This window comes from Mercenaria mercenaria, chromosome 16 (assembly GCF_021730395.1).
Source record: "Mercenaria mercenaria strain notata chromosome 16, MADL_Memer_1, whole genome shotgun sequence".
Classification (NCBI taxonomy): domain Eukaryota; kingdom Metazoa; phylum Mollusca; class Bivalvia; order Venerida; family Veneridae; genus Mercenaria; species Mercenaria mercenaria.
This window is the reverse complement of record NC_069376.1, coordinates 65953377-65973494: the sequence shown is the minus strand read 5'-3', so window position 1 is coordinate 65973494 and position 20118 is coordinate 65953377. Positions and strand designations below refer to the sequence as shown.

At 36.2% G+C, this 20118-nt stretch overlaps 1 protein-coding gene across 7 annotated transcripts in view; it reads left to right on the top strand.

The window, feature by feature from the left end:
• LOC123549944 (carbohydrate sulfotransferase 15-like) overlaps positions 1-14711 on the top strand; it is a 52565-nt gene extending 37854 nt beyond the window's left edge. For all 7 annotated transcript variants that reach the window (XM_053527311.1, XM_053527310.1, XM_053527308.1 and 4 more), the window contains 7 exons: positions 1835-2425; positions 3900-4113; positions 5253-5372; positions 8068-8224; positions 9247-9400; positions 10043-10190; positions 12981-14711. In XM_053527311.1, the coding sequence (XP_053383286.1) occupies positions 1835-2425; positions 3900-4113; positions 5253-5372; positions 8068-8224; positions 9247-9400; positions 10043-10190; positions 12981-13171 (1575 nt within the window). In that variant the 3' untranslated portion in view covers positions 13172-14711. The remainder of the gene's footprint in view (positions 1-1834; positions 2426-3899; positions 4114-5252; positions 5373-8067; positions 8225-9246; positions 9401-10042; positions 10191-12980) is intronic.
• Positions 14712-20118: the final 5407 nt, after the last annotated feature.

The window sequence follows — 20118 nt, the reverse complement described above, 5'->3', positions numbered from 1 at the left end:
TACATTTAGTTCAAGCAACCAAATTAATTCCCAAATTAGTCAGAAGTGGTCAGTTTGTCAGCACTGGTTGATACTGATCATTTGTAGAAAGTATTTTATAAACTGTAGCAGTTATTAAAAGTGTTTGATTCACAAGTGATAAATCTAATTATTTTTATTGGTATTTAATTCAATGAAAAATTGCTGCCTACAACTGGACCCTTTCACTGAAGTGGTTTAATTGTGTTTTGATAGCAAGTGTCACATAGCCTAATTGACACCATGTCTTACAATATACAATAGATTATATGTTGCAGGCCTGTCCATCTAGTTACTAATTAGCTGTCATGATCAATAATCCCATTGTATTAATGAGATGCTTGAACATGGTAACTTTATCTAAAAAATTAGTTATGCAATCAAAGTATTTAAATGACCAGTATTGACCACTATATGTGTTGATCAAGGATACTGTGTAGGACCAAAATTTGAATTGACCAGTACTGTCCATTTCAATGAGTGTAACTTATAGTAATATATTTTTTTAATTAATTTAAAATAAAGGCTATACTTTTAGGTGATAAAAGCATTTAATAAACTAGTATTGACTACTGACTAGTCTAAGTATATTGTCCAGAACTGAGCCTGACCAGGGCACATTGTTGTTGCCAAGGACCAAAACTGAATCGACCAGTATTGACCACTCATTCACTATATTTTTTAACAAACAAAATTATATATTATTCAGATTGCTTTATTATTTTTACAGTACTGTTACAGCTTGTTCTAGTCTGTGAATGTGCATTATGTTAAAGTGTTGAATTAACCAGTATTGACCACCCAAGAGTGACCAAAATATTGAATCGACCAGTATTGACCGGTATTGACCAGTATTGACCGGTTTTAACCAGTATTGACCGCCGGCCCGGTCAATACTCATATTGACCGGCTTTTTGCCAACATTGTTTTATAGACACTATACAATGTTGCAATTTTGTCTGCATTCTAAACAAAAAGTATCTGCACTAAATATAACTATTCGAGAACAAGATTTCTAGTCACAAGATTTGAGGGTTTGACCGGCTCCTTTCTCTGACGTTATAATTCTTTTAAATTTCACATGTATATATCGTTTAACATCTCCTGTTTTAAATTATGTCACTTATTGCATGTCTTCATTTGGTTTTTCGTCACTATTCAGCATCAAACAGAGAAACTAGTCTACGAGTAAACACTTCCTTATTGTCAACCAAGGGCAAGTAACTGTGGGTCAACCAAGGGCAAAACAAACTGTGCTCTTGTGTCAAATGCATCGACGTGATTATAGTTCTGCCACACGAGCTATTCCTGTTGCAAATGGGATATGCCCTCTCTGTATATCATTTATTTGTCACGAAACTAATTTAATCTGTTTTTTTTTACATAATAAACAGCATAAAGTAGCGACACTTATATGCAATTGTAATATTCATTTTTGAATTTCTGAAACTTTCTGCTACATGTTGTAATGTTATTGCCACTTCCTAGACTTTTAGCATTGTATGTAGCATGCGTTGTCGTGCTCTATTCAGTTCTTGTATAATAAGTACCGAGCTTACATTTGGAATATTCTAAACTTCGACATTATATATGGTGTACTGTAAATGGACATTGTCTTTAGAACACTATATCAGACTGACATTGTTTTATACGACGACAGCTCATCTAAGAGTAATCCTCCTCCTCCTCCTCATCATCATCATAACCATAACCATCATCATCATCATCAGCAGCAGCAGCAGCAGTATATTAGTACGTGTGTTTTTATATTCCCTTTGAATAAGAATTAAGGAAGATAGTTGTTTTCTTGTTTCAGGTTTTCTACAGACGAATTATCAGGACTTTGGTTTTATGTATGGTGGTTGCCGTCTGCATCAAAATTTCCTTAAATCCCTCTGTACTGAAAATGGCCCACGCCGTTGATTTCCGTAATCGGAAATCGTACAATTTTGCAGGAAATTATTCGTATGGAAGTCCTGGTCGCAGCACTATACGCACGTACACTTTAGATATGTTACGTCATACCAATAGAAATACACAGGAAACCAACTGGCAGACGGCAAACAGATGGCAGGCAGCTAACAACTTGCAAACTGCAGGCCACTTACCGACGGCTAGCAATTTACAGACAGATGACAACTTTCAGATGACTGCGGCAGTAGCAAAATCGACGACGACTATGAGCACACGAAGCATTACTAACCATTTTAAAGCAGTGGTTACTCACACCAAAAATAAACAAACTTTGCTGATAAAACCATCAAACAAAAGTGATACAACTATCATATTAAAAGATTTAAATCTAGACACTAATTCTACAAAGAAGAGTCTACAAAAACATCCGAATCAAGTCGACTTTGAGATGATTACATCAGGGAGATTCATACCAGAAGATCTCATGAAACAGGTAAAAAGTTTCCCAGGGGGAAATGTATGAAATTACTAGAAGATCTACATGGGGAAAAGATGAAATAACCATACAATAACTAGTCCAAAAGAAAATTATAAAATCATCAGACTCCTGACTCCTAAGGCCATTTTCATTTCAGATATACCTCAAGTTAAGATAATTAGTTTAAGCGCAATAAATTAACTGTAGTCCTCAAAGTGGAAAATATATAATTGGGATAGCTCATGGTAAACGTTTTTTTACGAACAACACGTGCATGGTTGTAAATACCTAAGGTTACTCCATAAGAACGGTTTTCCTAATAATTGTATGATTTTCTTCTCTAAACAGTTAGTTTTAAAATTTTCAAAATAACCACATGCATTTTGTGTGTAGGAGGGGGGAGTGTAGGGTGCGGATTTCGCTGGTAATAATTAACCGTGGACGCCAATTCTTTAATTTGTATTATATTGATAGCCGGTGACTACAGTTTTACTTAAGCATCGTCTCTCAAACTACTGGTCAGAATAACACCAAACTTGGTCTGTAGCATCCTGGCATGGACTTCTCTCAATTTTTCTCAAATGGTACCGCCTCACAGCATTTAGTGAACTGCCAGAGGTAAAAATAGTTAAAATGCCTTTAAGCAACTTCTTTTCATGATATGAAATGACGACTTTTCGCCAACGTGGAATGTAGGATATGATATGAGCCTCGCCATGGGAAAACAACATTAATTGTGGCTTTGCGACCACCATGGATCCAGACCAGCCTGCGCTGTCTGGTAAGGATCCATGCTGTTCGCTAACGGTTTCTCTAATTGCAATAGGCATTGATAGCGAACAGCGGATGCGCAGGATGGTCTGGATCCATGCTGGTCGCAAAACCACTATGTTGGTTTTCTCATGGCGCGGCTGATATGTAGGATCCTTCGATGAACCTTTCTAATGTTCATATGGTTATGTTTGACAGCACTTAACCTGTATCCTGCTAAATTTCTAAAATGGACTGGTCCATTATTCGATTTAGGCGGTTCCAATTATCATTCGAAGGGGTTTTCACTGAAAATATGCAGACTGAATAGCGAACAGTGCAGACCGTTGGATGTTCACCAGTTGAATCATATCAGTCTGTTAAATAGCCCCGATGAAACATACATGTATGTGCTGTTAAACTCAAGTGACCGGACAAGGGCCATCATGCCCTCTTGTTCATATTACGAAATATTTTTGGCTGTTGTATACCTTGCCTATTTGACAGAAATTAAACTAATGATAAGCAGAAACAGATAATGGCGACTTTGTGCTTATGAGATAAGTTAAATAACAGACCAGAAATAAATGTTTCGGATATGACAGTTTAATCATAGGAATTCATCCGCAATGTTCACACCCGTCGTATGTTAACAGAATATGGCTTTACATCTTCAGTTTTTATATGATAAAAGTGGGTAAAAACAATGACATGTTTGTTCCATATCCAACTTTTTCAGGGTCCTTTCCGGTTCCTGAATAACTATAAAAATCCCTGTTGGAAAGCTACCAAAAAGTATAGAACAGACCCCTCTATCCGCTGTCTGCCTTATTTCTATCTGATTGGTGCCCCGAAGTCTGGAACAACTGATATGCACAGAAGGCTTATCCAACATCCGGATATATCCAGGCTTGTGGTGAAAGAACCTCATTGGTTGACCAGAAAACATTACTGTAAGTCATTAGAACTTATCAAAGTATTTTCAGCTGGATATATACTTTTTGAGAGCCGCATCTGCTTGGGTTTATATGTTCAACAAAAAAGTAGAAACGAGCTCTATTTTACATATTAAAATCAAATGTCCGCATGGCTACAACATAGATTATGGTAAAAGTCACTGTGACAATATGTTCTTATTTGTTGGGGTTAGAAACACACTGACACAGTTTTAAATCATATGGGAAGTTTTCTAGCTTTTGGTGATGGAGGAGGACCCGTGTGTACCTCCAAGAATTGTTTCGGGTATTTGCGGGCGCCCGGATAAGTCCACTAACCTTCCGTAAGCGAGCTGGATTACTTCTTCACATGAAAACTGATACACCCAAGGCGAGATTTCGAAAGGTAGAAGAGTGTGCCGAAATGTGTAATTCCTTCCAGCTCATAGAAATGTACTATAAGATTAAAACCCAAACTTTATGAAAACCCCCTGTAAGGTTCTACCACTGATATAAACTTTATTACGCTTTGTATCATTCTATGAAATTAAATTTCCATTATAATGTCGACAATTTGTCAGTTTAAGTCAATATACGTGCCATGAGAAAATCAACATAGTGAGTTTGCGACCAGCATGGATCCAGACCAGCCTGCGCATCCGCGCAGTCTGGTCAGGATCCATGCTGTTCGCTAACATTTTCTCTAATTGCTGTAGGCTTTGAAAGCGAACAGCATGGATCCTGACCAGACTGCGCGGATGCGCAGGCTGGTCTGGATCCATGCTGGTCGCAAAGCCACTATGTTGATTTTTACATGGCACGGCTCATATAATTATGGTTGCTAGGCTTTGCTAAGGCTTGTAGCAGAGAGTTTTTGCTTTTACATACTGGATAGAAACACATTTCAGGGTTGGAGGAAGTTGTTCAGAACGATAATATGGCATTTTGAATCTTTACCACCCTTTATGCCAACAATGTTACAAGCAGAATTACGCGACATTATAACTTTGAACAGATTTAGTATTATTTCAATCAGAATTTGTGTTGTGCGTTGTTCAGCAAAATGTCAAAACTTTGCCCTAGAAAATTTTTAACCAACTTTATACAGTTGTTATAACATACCAAACATCATTGCTCATTTTCTATTATCACTTCAGATGCACATGGTAAGGCGGGAGGACATTCAAATTTTACAGATTATCTCCGGTACTTTACCTTCGCGACGAGGGAAATATATATGAAAGAAGATGCCAATGGTTACCATAGCAAAATATTCGGTAAGATTGCGTAGAATTTATTAATTAACTAGCACAAGACAAATGTGTCTTTGTGTCTATAAAACATGTCATGATAAATACACTGTATACACGCATCTCTTTGTAACAATGCTCAGTCATTTCAAACTTCGTTTCCTGGATTCCGATCATCGGAAATGACATGGTATTTTTGAATATTTTGGTCGGGAATGTTTGGGGTTTTTTTTTGTTGTGTTTTTTTTTTGAAATGCAATGGTCCTTCCGGCTAGCTTTCATTAAGAATGTTGTTCGAATCACTGACTGACAGCTTGTTTCAGAAGTGAATTATTAGCTTACGTTTATATAAATTATCTATTGATATTCTTAATGGTATAAAAAACGTACAACCTGTTCCAAAGAGTTATCCTATTTCGTGTCCGGTTTGATGTGTAAACAGACAATGTCACATGAACAGTTTATCTTTTTATAGGATATTGTATAGAGAACTGATACCAAATGCGACGATAAACAAGATATCATCTATCATTTCAGTTGTAAAATGAACACTTTAGTCTGATTGTAAATTGTAACGGTAACTGCTGTTATAAATGAAAGAAATTAGATATATATTTTTTACCGTCTGTTTTAATATCTTACGCAACATGCGCTGAACTACTCAATTATACACGTGTTCATATTGTCAACGTCTGTTCATTATCCATAATTTACCCTTTTGCTAAACCTGACCTCTTCATGTTGTATCCTGTTTGTACTTACCCGTCCGTACATCACTGGATCAATACAGAACTCCGGCAATACATTACAATATCGTTAAAGTGTCATATCCATACATTATCCTGTCCATATATTACTCTGTCCAAATATTACCCTATCCATACATTTTCCATGCATTACCCTATTCATATATTACACTATCCATACTTTGCCCTATACATAAATTGTCTTATCCGTACATTACCGTATCCGCATATTGCTCTATCCATACATTACCATATTCATACATTACCCTATCCATATATTACATTACCCTATCCATATATTACATTACCATATATTACATTACCATATATTACATTACCCTATCCATATATTACATTACCCTATCCATATATTACATTACCCTATTCATATATTACACTACCCTATCCATATATTACATTACCCTATCCATATATTACATTACCCTATCCATATATTACATTACCCTATTCATATATTACACTATCCATACTTTAACCTATTCATAAATTATCTTATAATACATTACCGTATCCACATATTGCCCTATCCATACTTTAATCTAATAGGCTATCCATAAATTATCTTATCCATACATTACCGTATCCACATATTGCCTTATCCATATGTTACCCTATTCATACATTATCCTATCCATATACTACATTACCCAATTCATACTTTTCACTATTCATACTTTACCCTCTACATACATTACCCTATTCATTCTTTACGCTATGCATACTTCACTTTATATGATCTTATCCATATATTACCGTATCCACATATTGCCCTATCCATACTTTAATCTAATAGGCTATCCATAAATTATCTTATCCATACATTACCGTATCCACATATTGCCCTATCCATATATTACCCTATTCATACATTACCCTATCCATATACTACATTACCCAGTTCATACTTTTCACTATACATACTTTACCCTCTACATACATTACCCTATTCATTCTTTACGCTATGCATACTTCACTTTATATGATCTTATCCATATATTACCGTATCCACATATTGCCCTATCCATACATTACCCTATTCATGCACTGCCCTTTCCATACATTACAATATGCATACAATGTCCTTTCTGTACTTTACCCTATCCACATATCACCATTTCCACACATTATCATATGTATACATGTCCTTTCCATACTTTATCCTATCCGTACATTACAGTATGCATACAATGTCCTTTCTATACCTTACCCTGTCCATACATTACCATATCCATACATGTCCTTTCCATATTTTATTCTATCCATACATTACAGTATGCATACTATGTCCTTTTCATACTTTACCCTATCCACAAATTACCATTCCACACAATTCCATACCGGTATATATACATGTCCCCTATCCATATTTTGCCTTATCCAAACATGAATTCATGCATACAATATCGTATCCAAACCCAACAAAGACTATCATATTGCAGCCTAAATGAAATTATGGCCGGTCTTACCTTACACGCTTTATGCGCTGTGCACCCTTTACACATTGGGGACGTCGGACATTTCTTTAACAATATCCTATACTGACTGAGCCAAACCCACATAAGAATTAACTTAGTTAGCTTTGCTTAACAGAAATAGCTTTAAAGCGTGTCCGTTCGCTCTCCACCTTCATAATATGTAATGTTTTACATGTATTCGGAGACCTTCCCCTTTACTCAATATACCTGAGGGGTTGTTTGTTCGATTCCCGTGCAAGGCTTATGTTTGTGATGATTTGATAGACGGCGTTATGTCTAAAATCATTTGTCTTCGACCTCTTATTAATGAGAAGATGATAGTTATTTGTGAAGAACAGGGTTGTCATGATATAGAAATCATAACATGGGGGTGTTTTTTACTGTGTGAAGTTGTGACAAGGTCTGGCGAAGGGGATTTAGATTTACTGTACCAAACTGTAATTGCTGCTTGGTTTATTTGTGGATTTGTTATCTTTTCAGGTGACTGTTCCGCTTCAACCATGTGGGACAACGATTACTGGACAATACTGCCAGAATACAGGAATCTCTCCGAGCCTCGTTATACAAATGCAGATTATATACATCATTTAAATCCAAATACAAAAATTATTGCCATGTTACGAAATCCAGTAGAAAGGTATGATAATGATAAACACAGTTTTCTTGTTTCAAGTTATTCATTTAATTTACAGTGACAATTTTGACGAGCTGCTGTGTTCGACTTTGTATCTACCGTTGTTGAGTGTCGTAATGTGTCTTCATCAGCAATGGTACTGTAATTGCTGTAAACGTCGCTATTTTAATAATTTGGCGACACAAAAACTGTACTAAAATCTAGGTTACTAGGTCAGATCATAGACGAAATTTGTTAACGCTGCAGATACCTGGTTAAAAATTTGATATACATGGATATTTGTCAGAATGATGGTCAACGTGAAATCTAGATCAGGTTGGAAACAAGGTAAAAAAACTAGGTTAAGTCCTAGAAAAACATTGCATGCCACATTTCTTCCATATCTTCATGAAAATATGTGAGAATGTTTGTCTTTAATAAAGTCTGGATTAAATCTAGGCCAGATATGACACTGGAATATACTGGGTCTTAAACAAGGTTATTGGATCAACCAAGGAGTGTCTTAACGTTCAAGAAGCTACATTTTGTAGCTCATATGCATGAAACCAGGTCATGTATTTGACTTAATGACATCTATGACAAATCTGAAACTTAAAATAAGACTACTTCGTCAGATCCTAGAAAACCTTGTCAACTTTTGTTGTCAGACACTGGTAGCCTGACTTCAGTTATTTTAAAATCGTATTAAAATAGGAATTATTTTGTTCGTTATGTACGCTGGTTTTTGTGGTGAGAATCTGTATACTAGTAGTGTATACATTATTATAAATAGAAGCAAACACGTTGACAACGGTCGCTACGTTGGTATGAGGTAGATGACCACATTGTGGTGGCATTAAAATAAAAAAAAACATTACAGTTGATACGAGTGATGAAAAATAAAAATACAAAAATAAAATGAAGCGTATTTGTATAATAAAATACATCAATAAACGTCTGTGGTGTGCTTTCTTGCCATGATGCACACTAGTTTTTTTTATAATATCATGGCAACACCAGTACAAAAATATACTGTTTTTTTTCAGGCTGTACTCTGATTATTTATTTTTTCAACACGGAAGTCCACAGCTATTCCATGAAGGAGTGGTGAAAATGATTAAATATACCCATGAATGTTTGAAAAGCAACACACTTCGTCATTGTTTATACAAACCAGCAAAAGACTTTATTTCCACACAGGTTTGTATAAAGTGTTAATGAGGAAACACGATGGACTTCATCGGAAATATGCTTAATGAACTACATGTACACGAACATAGTCACTGGGAATTAAGATAAAACAACTAGTACTTAATATTGTATGTTTTTGTAAGATTGTATAATGTCAGCGTGTAGAGGTAAGAGCTACAACCTTACAATTTGAATCACATAAGAAATTTACAGCAAAAGACATACTACCCCATGTGACCGTAAAACAAACTGTTTGTGGTTAAGGCTGTGAGAATACTACATTCGTATATCATAATAATAATGAGCAATAACATTTTCTTCCATTTCCAAACAAAAAAGCGTGTAGAAAAGCATTTTTTCTTGTACTTAAGTTAAACATAAGTGTTTTATATCATTTATATTATACTATATAATTACAATTCGTCATTCTAAAATCTAGCTGCTAAAATTCGTAAATTCTTGAAATATCTCGAGAAGATTTTAACTAGTTTTCAAATAAGATTTTCATTTTACCTAGTAATTTTCATTGTATTTCAGGGGTCTTTTGCGAAAATTTCATTTGTTATTTTGACTTAATTAATGTCGTTTTATTGCTATAGAGTTACATGTATTTCGTCAGCCGTCTGCTTCATGCCGAAATTTTCTTTTCAGATAAGACTCCGTATTGGTGTTTATCATCTCCATCTGAAAGAGTACTTGCGCGTTTTCCCACGTGACCAAGTGATGGTGATCAAACTTGAAGCTTTTTCAAATAAAACTGCTCCATACATGCAAAAGATCTTCTCATTTTTAGAAATACGTAAGTACCTAATGTTTGCTTGTCCTCCGAATTAACTTTTGACATTAGCATTTGTTATTAGCACATTTCCTATTCTTGATATTTGTGTCAGTCGTTTTTTTAGCTCACCTGAGCACGAAGTGCTCAAGGGTGAGCTTTTGTGGTCAGTGATTGTCCGGCGTCCGTCGTCGTCCGTCGTCCGTCAACACCTCCTAGCCTAAACCACCAGTCCAATTTTAATGAAACTTCACAGGAATGTTCCTTGCATGATCCTCATCAAAATTTAGTCAAAGAAATGAATTCCATACAGAAATCTGGTTGCCATGGCAACCGAAAGGAAATTTTTTATAAAATCTTCTTGTCCAAAACCACAGTAGCTGGGACTTTGATATTTGGTATGTGGCATCATCTAATGGTCCTTTACCAAGTTTGTTCAAATTATCCCCTTAGGGTCAAATATGGCCCGCCCTGGTTGGGGAGAGGGTCATATGGTTTACATAGATTTATATAGGGAAAACCTTTGAAAATTTTCTTGTCCAAAACCACAGGGCCTAGGGCTTTGATATTTGGTATGTAACATCATCTAATGATCCTCTACCAAGATTGTTCAAATTATTCCCGTAGGGTCACCTATGGCCCCGCCTCGGGGGTAACATGGTTTATGTTTACATAGATTTAAATAGGGAAAACCTTTGAAAATCTTCTTGTCCAAAAAATCACTGGGCCTAGGGCTTTGATATCTGGTATATGATATCATCTAGTGGTCCTCTACTAAGATTGTTCAAATTATCCCCCTAGGGTCAAATGTGGCCCCGCCCGGGGTCACATGGTTTATATAGACGTATTTAGGAAAAAAACTTTGAAAATCTTCTTGTCAAAAACCACAGGGCCTAGGGCTTTGATATTTGGTATGTGACATCATCTAGTGGTCCTCTACCAAGATTTTTCCAATTATACCTCTGGAGTGAAAAGAGGTCCCGCCCGTGGGGTCCAAAGTTTTACACAGACTTATATAGGAAAAAACTTTAAAAACCTTCATGTCTCAAACCACAAGACCCAGGCCTTTGATATTTGGTGTGTAGCACTGCCTTATGGTCCTCTGCCAAAATTGTTCAAATTATGCCCCTGGGGTGAAAAAAGGCCCCGCCCGAGGGGTCCCAATTTTTACATAGACTTATATAGGAAAAAGCTTTAAAAATCTTCTTGTCTGAAACCACAAGACCTAGGCCTTTGATATTTGGTATGTAGCATTGCCTTGTGGTCCTCTACTAAATTTTTTCAGATTATGTCTCTGGGGTGAAAAGAGGCCCCCGGGGGGTACAAAGTTTTACATGTACTTATATAGGATTTTTTTTAAATCTTCTTGCCTGAAACTGCAAGGCATAGGCTTTTGATATTTGGTATATTGCATTGCCTAATGGTCCTTTACCATAATTGTTCATATTATGGCCCTGGGGAGAAAAGAGGCCCTGTCCATGGGGGGGGGGGGGGGGGGGGGGGGGGCCCAAGTCTTACATAGACATATATGAAAAAAATTAAAAAATCTTTTTGTCTGAAAGTTCAAAGCTTAAGCATTTGATATTTGGTATGTAGCATTGCCTAGTGGTTCTCTAACAAGATTGTTCAAATTATGTCCCTAAGGTAAAAAGAGGCCCCGCCCCGGGGGTTACTTGTATATGAGTTATATAGGAAAAAATGCTTCAAAAATTATCTGATTATATTTCCTAGATTGTTTAATTATAGTTACCTGATGACTCCAAGTAATTAGGGGTCACTTGACTGTGACCTTGACCTACTGGCCGTCTTTCTTGTTTTTTAAGATAAAGCCTTGAAATTTGGATTACATATATAGTTTTGAACACCGATCATAACAGCATAGAAATTAGGACCACGTCAATAACTTTCGATAAAGATTTAAATACTCATCTTTACTGTTCTTAGTCCTGACCTACTGACCTACTTTCTTGTTTTTGAAGCTACAGCAAAGATATTTGTATATTTTTTTAACATATTTCAGTACTTATCTTTAAGAATCTTTATCATGACCTTCTCGCCTAGTTTTTTTTAAGCTTTAGCAAAGAAATTTGTTCAGGTAAGCAATTAAACTCAGGTGAGCGATATAGGGCCAACACGACCTCTTGTTTTTCAAATTTGATCTGTTGATTATGGCATTTGATCGATCAGGAGGTTTTGCTTTTTGGCCATTAGATTTTGCCATTTTCAACCTTTTACTGTTTGATATTTTTCTGTTATTTCCTTTGACGTTTTATCATAACGTTAGTTTTTGTGATCATTCTGTGTCCGTCGTCACCCACTGTCCGTCCATCCGTCGACGTCAGCATTTTACTTAATCATCTTCTCCATGGAAACAGCTGGTAGGAGTTGCATTAAACTTTGTCTGTATCATCCTTGCATATACCTCCCTCGCGTTTGTTCAAACGGGTTCGCTTGACTTTTTACAAGAAACGCCTTTTAACAACTTCTTCGCATGAAAGCCTGAAACTGGCGCTAAAGCTTAAAACATCTCGTTAAAGTTTCAAACAGTTTAAGCTGAAAAAAGCTGACAGAAGCTTAGAAATAGCCTTTTTATCCTTTAAACAGATAATGAATATGAAGGTGTTCGTTAAAGCTTGAATCAGCTCATAAACCCTAGAGATAAGAGATTGAAACGGGTAAAAAAACAAACTTAGAATAGTTCCGGTTGAAATGTAGTAAGACTGACATCAGAGACTTCCAGCCTATGGTTACAGCATGTATTCTTGTAAAGAAACGATATGTTGTAATGACCGTTGTGAATTATATTTATTTTAGCGGAATTAGACGACAAAGATTTACAAAAGATTGCAAACCCAGAACGACACGCAAATACGAGAAGAAAGAAGGACAAAAATGCTGGGGAAATGTTGCCCGAGACAAGGAAAATGTTGCAAGAATTTTATCGTCCACATAATGAACTATTGACCGAGTTACTTGGAGAAAACTTTAATTACAACACGGACTGATCATGTGAAGTTATTTTTAATAAATATTGTTTTGAAGCGGTTAAATTTAAAGCTGTCAATGAGTGTAAACGGTTGCCGTAATGGAGAAGGGATTGACTTCTTTTGATATGTTAGAAATGTGTTATAAGTCATATCCTATTATTTATTTTAGATTTTAATTTATAAACATTGTTTCATTTTGGTTATAAATATATGTAAAAAAGCAGTATTACTATGATAGCATATTGACCAAAACCAGGGTTTCTTAGTGGTAAGAATCACTAACTGGATAGATCTGCTTTCTGTGAAAGTGATGAACTGGATAGATCTACTTTCTGTGAAAGTGATGAACTTAGAACATAACTTATAATCTATGATTAGATGTTGTACATGTGTTATTCAATTATCTCTGCAGAATACATGATGCGTGCGTCAAGTAGAACAGCAGTATGTTCGTCGGTGTCTAAAGCTTTTGTTGTTTTCTGTTGATGCCACAGGAGAAATGAGATACTACCGTGCTAAAGGCCTTACAATAATTATAGGTTATTAGCTTTGTATCGGGAAATATGCACGAGCTCTTCAGCGGAAATATTGCGCGACTTTGCAATATTCTTCCGCTGAAGAACGAGTGCATATTTCCCGATGCAAAGATAATAACCTTTTTATTACATACGCATCTACACGTATAAATATAATGTAAATATCATAAATATGTTCAATAGCCTGAATAGGATTGACAAAACTGAACTAATTAGAAAATAATAGTGCAACAACACACACTGAATTACGTCGAGAACCCAATATGAAATTCAGGCGTCGGTGTATGGAAAAATATTGACATTTCCGGTACCAGTGTAACTTAACGGGGAATAGAAATGAGTATGTAATAGTTACATATATTTCTGTTGTGTGACTATTTATAGGGAAGTACTGGTTGTGTTTACATTGTGAAATCTAGTCATTTTGCACATCTCTTTTTAATGAGTGTTCGAAGTTAATTGGTCTTCGAAGAACTTACGATCTTCAGAATACTGTAGATCTAGCCAGTCTGCGTCTGCACTGCAGCAATTATTTGTTGTTTATTTATAAGTTAAAATGCTTCTGTTGACTTTGATGTTTCTGTGTTCATTTCGTTTACTCAAATTATTTATTTACTGCATTCTATACATAAAGCGTGACGTTACTTTCCGTCTAACGGTGCGTCAGTGTGAAAGCGGTACCGTAGTGTACACAGTTGAGGTAGTGGACCGGTATTGACGGTCGATAACTTCCGTCAGATCACGTTTTCTCCGTATGTAAGTTCGGCATTCTCCGATTGTTATGGAAACCATTGGACGTGTAGCCGAAATAACAGACGAGAAAACGAAATACGGAAACAAATGTATTCTGTTGGCTTTCGTTCATTTGACTTGCTGTTACAATGGCATGTTGTGTAAGCCTGATGGTAACCCAACTGCTAATTTTAGGGCATCTCCTTAAATAATTATGGACCCTTTCAGTTTTGTTAATGCTTATTCTTTGCTGTACAACAAACTGCAGTATTAAAATGATGTCTCTCTCAGTGTAGTTATCGTGTTTTAAACACAAGTCTTCCCCTGGTGTCAGGACCCTTATTTCGTAATTCGGTCTGTGCCTTAAGAAGGTTGTTAAATACATTTTGAAATATCTATCTGTATGATTATTAAATTTCTCCGTGTATTTTGGAAGTTGTTCTGTGCATTTCAGATTTTTTTCTGGGTATTTACATTTAAATATCATACTGCTTTGCGTTTTGCATGTTGTAGAAGCATTTTGCTTGTTTTTCCGTGCTTATCTGAAAAGTGTGATAAACAGCTTATTAAAATATACATCACCTTATAAAATGAAATGAACAGCTTCTAAAATGCACAGAACAGCGATTGCAAGGATGCCCAGGATGAAACACTCCATAAAGGAATCCCGTGTTGCAGTCGACTTTTGACAATCATCTGTCGGAGCATGAGCGAAATTTGAAGCATCTATTATGTTGCTATTTATTAGGGGATTTTTTTTCAGAGATTTGTTTACAAAATATTTCACGTGGCTTTGCAATTAAACACCGGGTATAATTTTTAAGTAAAAATCACTTGTGACTACAATTTTCCTGAAAACTGCTAGCAACAGTAAAACATATAGTAGAATAGTATAAAATGTGTAGCAAAACACACCTAGATGTATTCTACTTCTAGTGTACATGTCACAACCTCTCTGGTTGCTGTTATACAAAAGACTGGTCCCCAAAACGCGATTTGACATTTTATAATATGAAAGAGCACAGCCAATATTAAGCTGTGTCATTGGTCAACTGCTTTAAAGCTGTGAGTTATAGATTAGACTGTGAATTCATCGCCTTTTCCATCAGTTATTCAAGCTTTGTCTGAAGATATATATTTTACGAACTTTGTGGCGACTTTCTAGTTTTCAATGGCTGTGAAAGTGCATCTCCGAACCTGATTCCCAGTCACTGGCGGGTACCTTGATGGGACCTGTGACATTCCGCAAGCTAACGTGATTGCTTCTTAACATGACCACTCGAACATGCTCGAACCTACAGAGGCGAGGGACAAGTAACTCATGATCATTGGTCTTAAAACTACACTGTCACGAAGGCCAGTTTGTAATTAATTAACGGAGCTATCGACGTACAAAAATCGTTCCAAGGTACATCTGCATTTCATCAGTAAGTATGAAACAGTCGAAAAGCTCCACAAACGACAACTAACTATGTATATAGTAACGTTACATACACACAGCATGTGCACGGGTGGTAAACGCGCAATCCTATTCCCATTGGGAATACGCTTAAAATGGGTTGCGCGACTTCCGGTGCTGGTGTTGCGCATCAATATATACAAAATCGAGGTAGGTGGGTTTTTGTTTTTGTAAATAATGACACATTTATGAGTGTTTTCGAAAAAAGCAAAATGCTATTCGACACAAAAATGAATAAAGATCATATGTTTGAAATGCGAAATTATTAATTTAAGAATCAGCCCTGATATCATGAAAACTCCGCTGGCTCGGTCTGTCAGAAAAGTTTGGAATCATAAAAATGCAAATTTTCTAACTCTTGTGCCTTCTTTCTGGAAATGTGACGCTTCTAATGATCAAACACGTGTATAACAGTCATGAATATTACATACACTTGAACGAAATGTTGCTTTAGGGGGAAAGATTGGCAAAAAAACAATCGGGAATGGGGTTGCGCCTGGGAATGGAGTTGCGCGTATACATTATATACATTATGATGTATACGAGCAACTCCATTCCGGTGCGCAACCCCATTCCCGATGATTTTTTGTCAATTATGTCCTGTAAGCAGGATTTGAAGCAAATAATTTTGATATTCGTTACTATATAACAGTTGAGTCATCATAAAAAGCATCAGATGTCCTCAGATTAGGTATATGAGGTCAGAAACTTCCATTTTTGTTGATTTCATACTTTTTTCACACTTCGTGTCGCCAGATGTTTTGTGATAATAGAGCCGAATCATAAATTACAAACCAGATATTTTATATATACGATGTATCATCATATTTGTGTCGAATAGCATTTTCCTTTTTTCGAGAAAAAATATTCTTGTCTCATACGAAGCAAAATCATGACTTCACATATCTCAATTTCGTCTATTTTTACGCGCAACACCAGCACCGGAAGTCGCGCAACCCATTTTAAGCGTATTCCCGGCGGGAATTGGGTTGCGCGTTTACCACCCGTGATGTGGAAGGCCAGCAAGTCTTGGAAAACTAAACACATCCAAGTTACCTAGCTGTTTAAATTTTAACTATCTTTACAAAAATGAAGATAAATATAGAAAAGGGGTATCGTTCTTTTCGACATAATGTAATATGGTTACACAGATTCTGAAGGGAATTAATCAAAAGTCTATGTACATAAAAGTTAATAAAGAGTGTTTGGCCTTTACACGCTTTAAAGACATACTCAAAATGAAAAATTAAAAAACAATACTTCGAATATTTTCTGAATGACGATTTGAAATTAATGCCACGACGATAAAGACGGTCATGGACACAGAAAGCAGGACCAAGCAGCAACTATATGCGCTTCCGACGTTTTATGTAGAAGCAAGTAAGTCATGATTAACTTTAAGAGAATTTAAGGATGGTGAATCTTGTATGTAATATTGACAGAGAATAACAGAACATTTGTCTATGGACACGCAGTATTTTTTAATATACTTTAATTACAAGGAAAAAATGTACAAACCACTAGACAATTCTAAATATAATTTTGAAAATGAGAAAGAAATGTATTGTGAAATAACCCTCATTAGATTTGAATAAACTTTCTCTTAATAAATTGCCGAGTTTGCACTGTAAAGTGCTTATATATATATATATAGGATATTTGTTATTGTTTCTTGTAGATCTATTATATATATATCTGCAAAGTCATAAACGAAATACTAATTATGAGTATAAATATATATTTTTTGTAAATGGTACTTTAGTAGTGATTATCCTTTTTAACCTAAGGATCAAACCCGGACATTTTAAAAGACTATCAATCGGAAATTGATGCACATGCGAGCAATGTGAACTGCACCGGTCTTGATAACGCCTGTATACTGTAGCCGGTTAACCTTATTAGAATATTTCACTGGTTGAAGGTGCGGATGGAAATGCCTGGCTCGAAGGCAACTGTTTATGCGGTAACGAGCCTATGCAAAGTTACCGCGAAACAGTTACCTGGGGGCCAAATAATTTTGCTGACAATTATTTTGTCTGAAATAACTATACTGTTCTGTGCTGTACCATTTTCTCTTGTAGCATTTCAAAATTTCTCGGGGAGTGTCCCTAAATCCTAAACCTCAGTCGTTCTTCAATTTTATGGGAGTCTTCATGGCCGAGTGGTATAGGTTGGTGACTTCAAATCACTTGCCCTTCACCGATGTGGTTCGAGCCTCGCTTGGGCGTATAATTCTTCATGTGAGAAAGCCATCCAGTTGGCTAACGGAAGGTCGGTGGTTCTACCCATGTGGCCGCCAGTGATGAAATATGCCCGGAGAAGCACCCGGGATCTTCCTCCACTAAGAACAGCTAGAAAGTCGCCATATGACCTAAACTTGTGTCTGTGTCACAGTGTGTGACCCAACAAAAACAATCTCCAATTTCCCAGCTAGAATGGTGTACTTATCAGTCTGATTTTGATCAGAGTTTCCCACTGAATTGGGCTTAAAATGTAAAATTTTGTCTTTTAGACTTTCAACAGTACCTGTATTCCAGTTGTTCAGGCTACTATTGTGTACTTGTCAACCTGACTTGCTCAGAATTTTTGTATAAAATGACTCTAAAATGCACCCTTTTTCTTGCAGAGTTTCAAAATGTCTAGTGGAGAACCCCATTAACCCATATTCCATCCTATTGATGAAGTATTCAGGCTAGTAGAGCGTACATGTCGACAAACTTATTTAAATCTTTTGTCTGGTATGGCTTAAAAAGCATCATTTTCTTGCAGAATTTCAAACATTCTGTATGAAGACCCCTGTCTATACTCCAGTTATCCAGGTGTAGTAGGACAGAGTACAAGGGTGTATTTAATTTCACCCTAACTACTGACGTAGATGTGTCCGCCTTAGGTGTTAGAGGTTCTGCGTTCGATTCTCGGTCAAGACGGAAATAATTTTTTACACTACTCATAATGCATAATTGTCAACCTGATTGGCTCAGATTGTTTGTCTGAAATAGCTTAAAAGTACACCACTTGTCCTGTAGGTATTCAAACTTTCTCAGAAGGATCCATGAAATCCCATCCCTATCTGTACGATAGCAGGTTAGTAGGGTGTACTTTAACAATCTGGCCCTAATTTCACGAAAAAACTTAAGTAATTACTTAGTGAAGTCTGTTATTTCAAATGCTTGTCTTTGCCCTTTATGCGTCTTTAATGTTGCCTTTTTCATCTATATCAGAACCGTACTGTATATGACTTTTTCATAGATCAAAACACTACAATTCTGAATTTTACAGAAAACGAGGTATACAAATAAGAAATATACTTAAGCAAATACTTAAGTTTGTTATATATATAAATAGAAATACCATATTTGCATGTTTGAAATAGATACTGCAGACAAATTCTACTAACCATAGTATAATTTAGATATACATAAATTGTTATAGAAAAAATCAACATTAAATAACAAATTAACAATAGCACAGCCTTAACTTTAAAACAAATCAAGTATTTCCTGATCTTCTCAGTCGAGTTTGTCTGAAATGTCAATCTGATGAGTGATGTGTATTAGCCTGATCAGGTAACCGGCTAAGTTTCTGAAAATAGAGTGCTGAAATTTACATTTTTTCTTGTGACAGCAATCGTTTCTAAAAATGCGCGCGCGCGAAATGAAGCGGGAAAATCAGCCAATCAATTTGAACGTAAGTCGGTTTGCCCACGATTTCTCCCAATTATCTCATTTCCACGCTTGATTTCAAACTGGACGGCAGTGTTGAACAGGATTATCGTATCATCGGATTATACAGCAAGGGGTGAGTAATTTTTTGACATAACTTTATGATCATTACCCGTAATCGTTCCCGGGGTGTTTTTTTTTTAAGATAAAAGAGGTGTTTGAATAGAAATTGACCACCGTCTGCCTGTGTCGCCTCGAGTTGAATGAGTTCACAGGAATTTGTTTGTGTTGTGACTGTACTCTTTGAAAGTAGGTTTTTTTCTGTTGGACGCTTGTTAAGAGTTTTGTTCCAAAGTTGTGAAAGAGAAATAGGGCACGTGTAAACAGTCGATATCTTCGCAGAGACCTTGTGGAGTGATCATCCTAGTGGTCGAGTCACTTAATTGTCCCGTTCGAAACTACGCTTTGGGTGTAAAATTATTTTATGTTTATGTATTATTATTTTAGAATGCTACGTTGTACTATATGAATTATTAAAACCTATGTTGTGTTGCATAGCCCGCCCGCTTAGCTCAG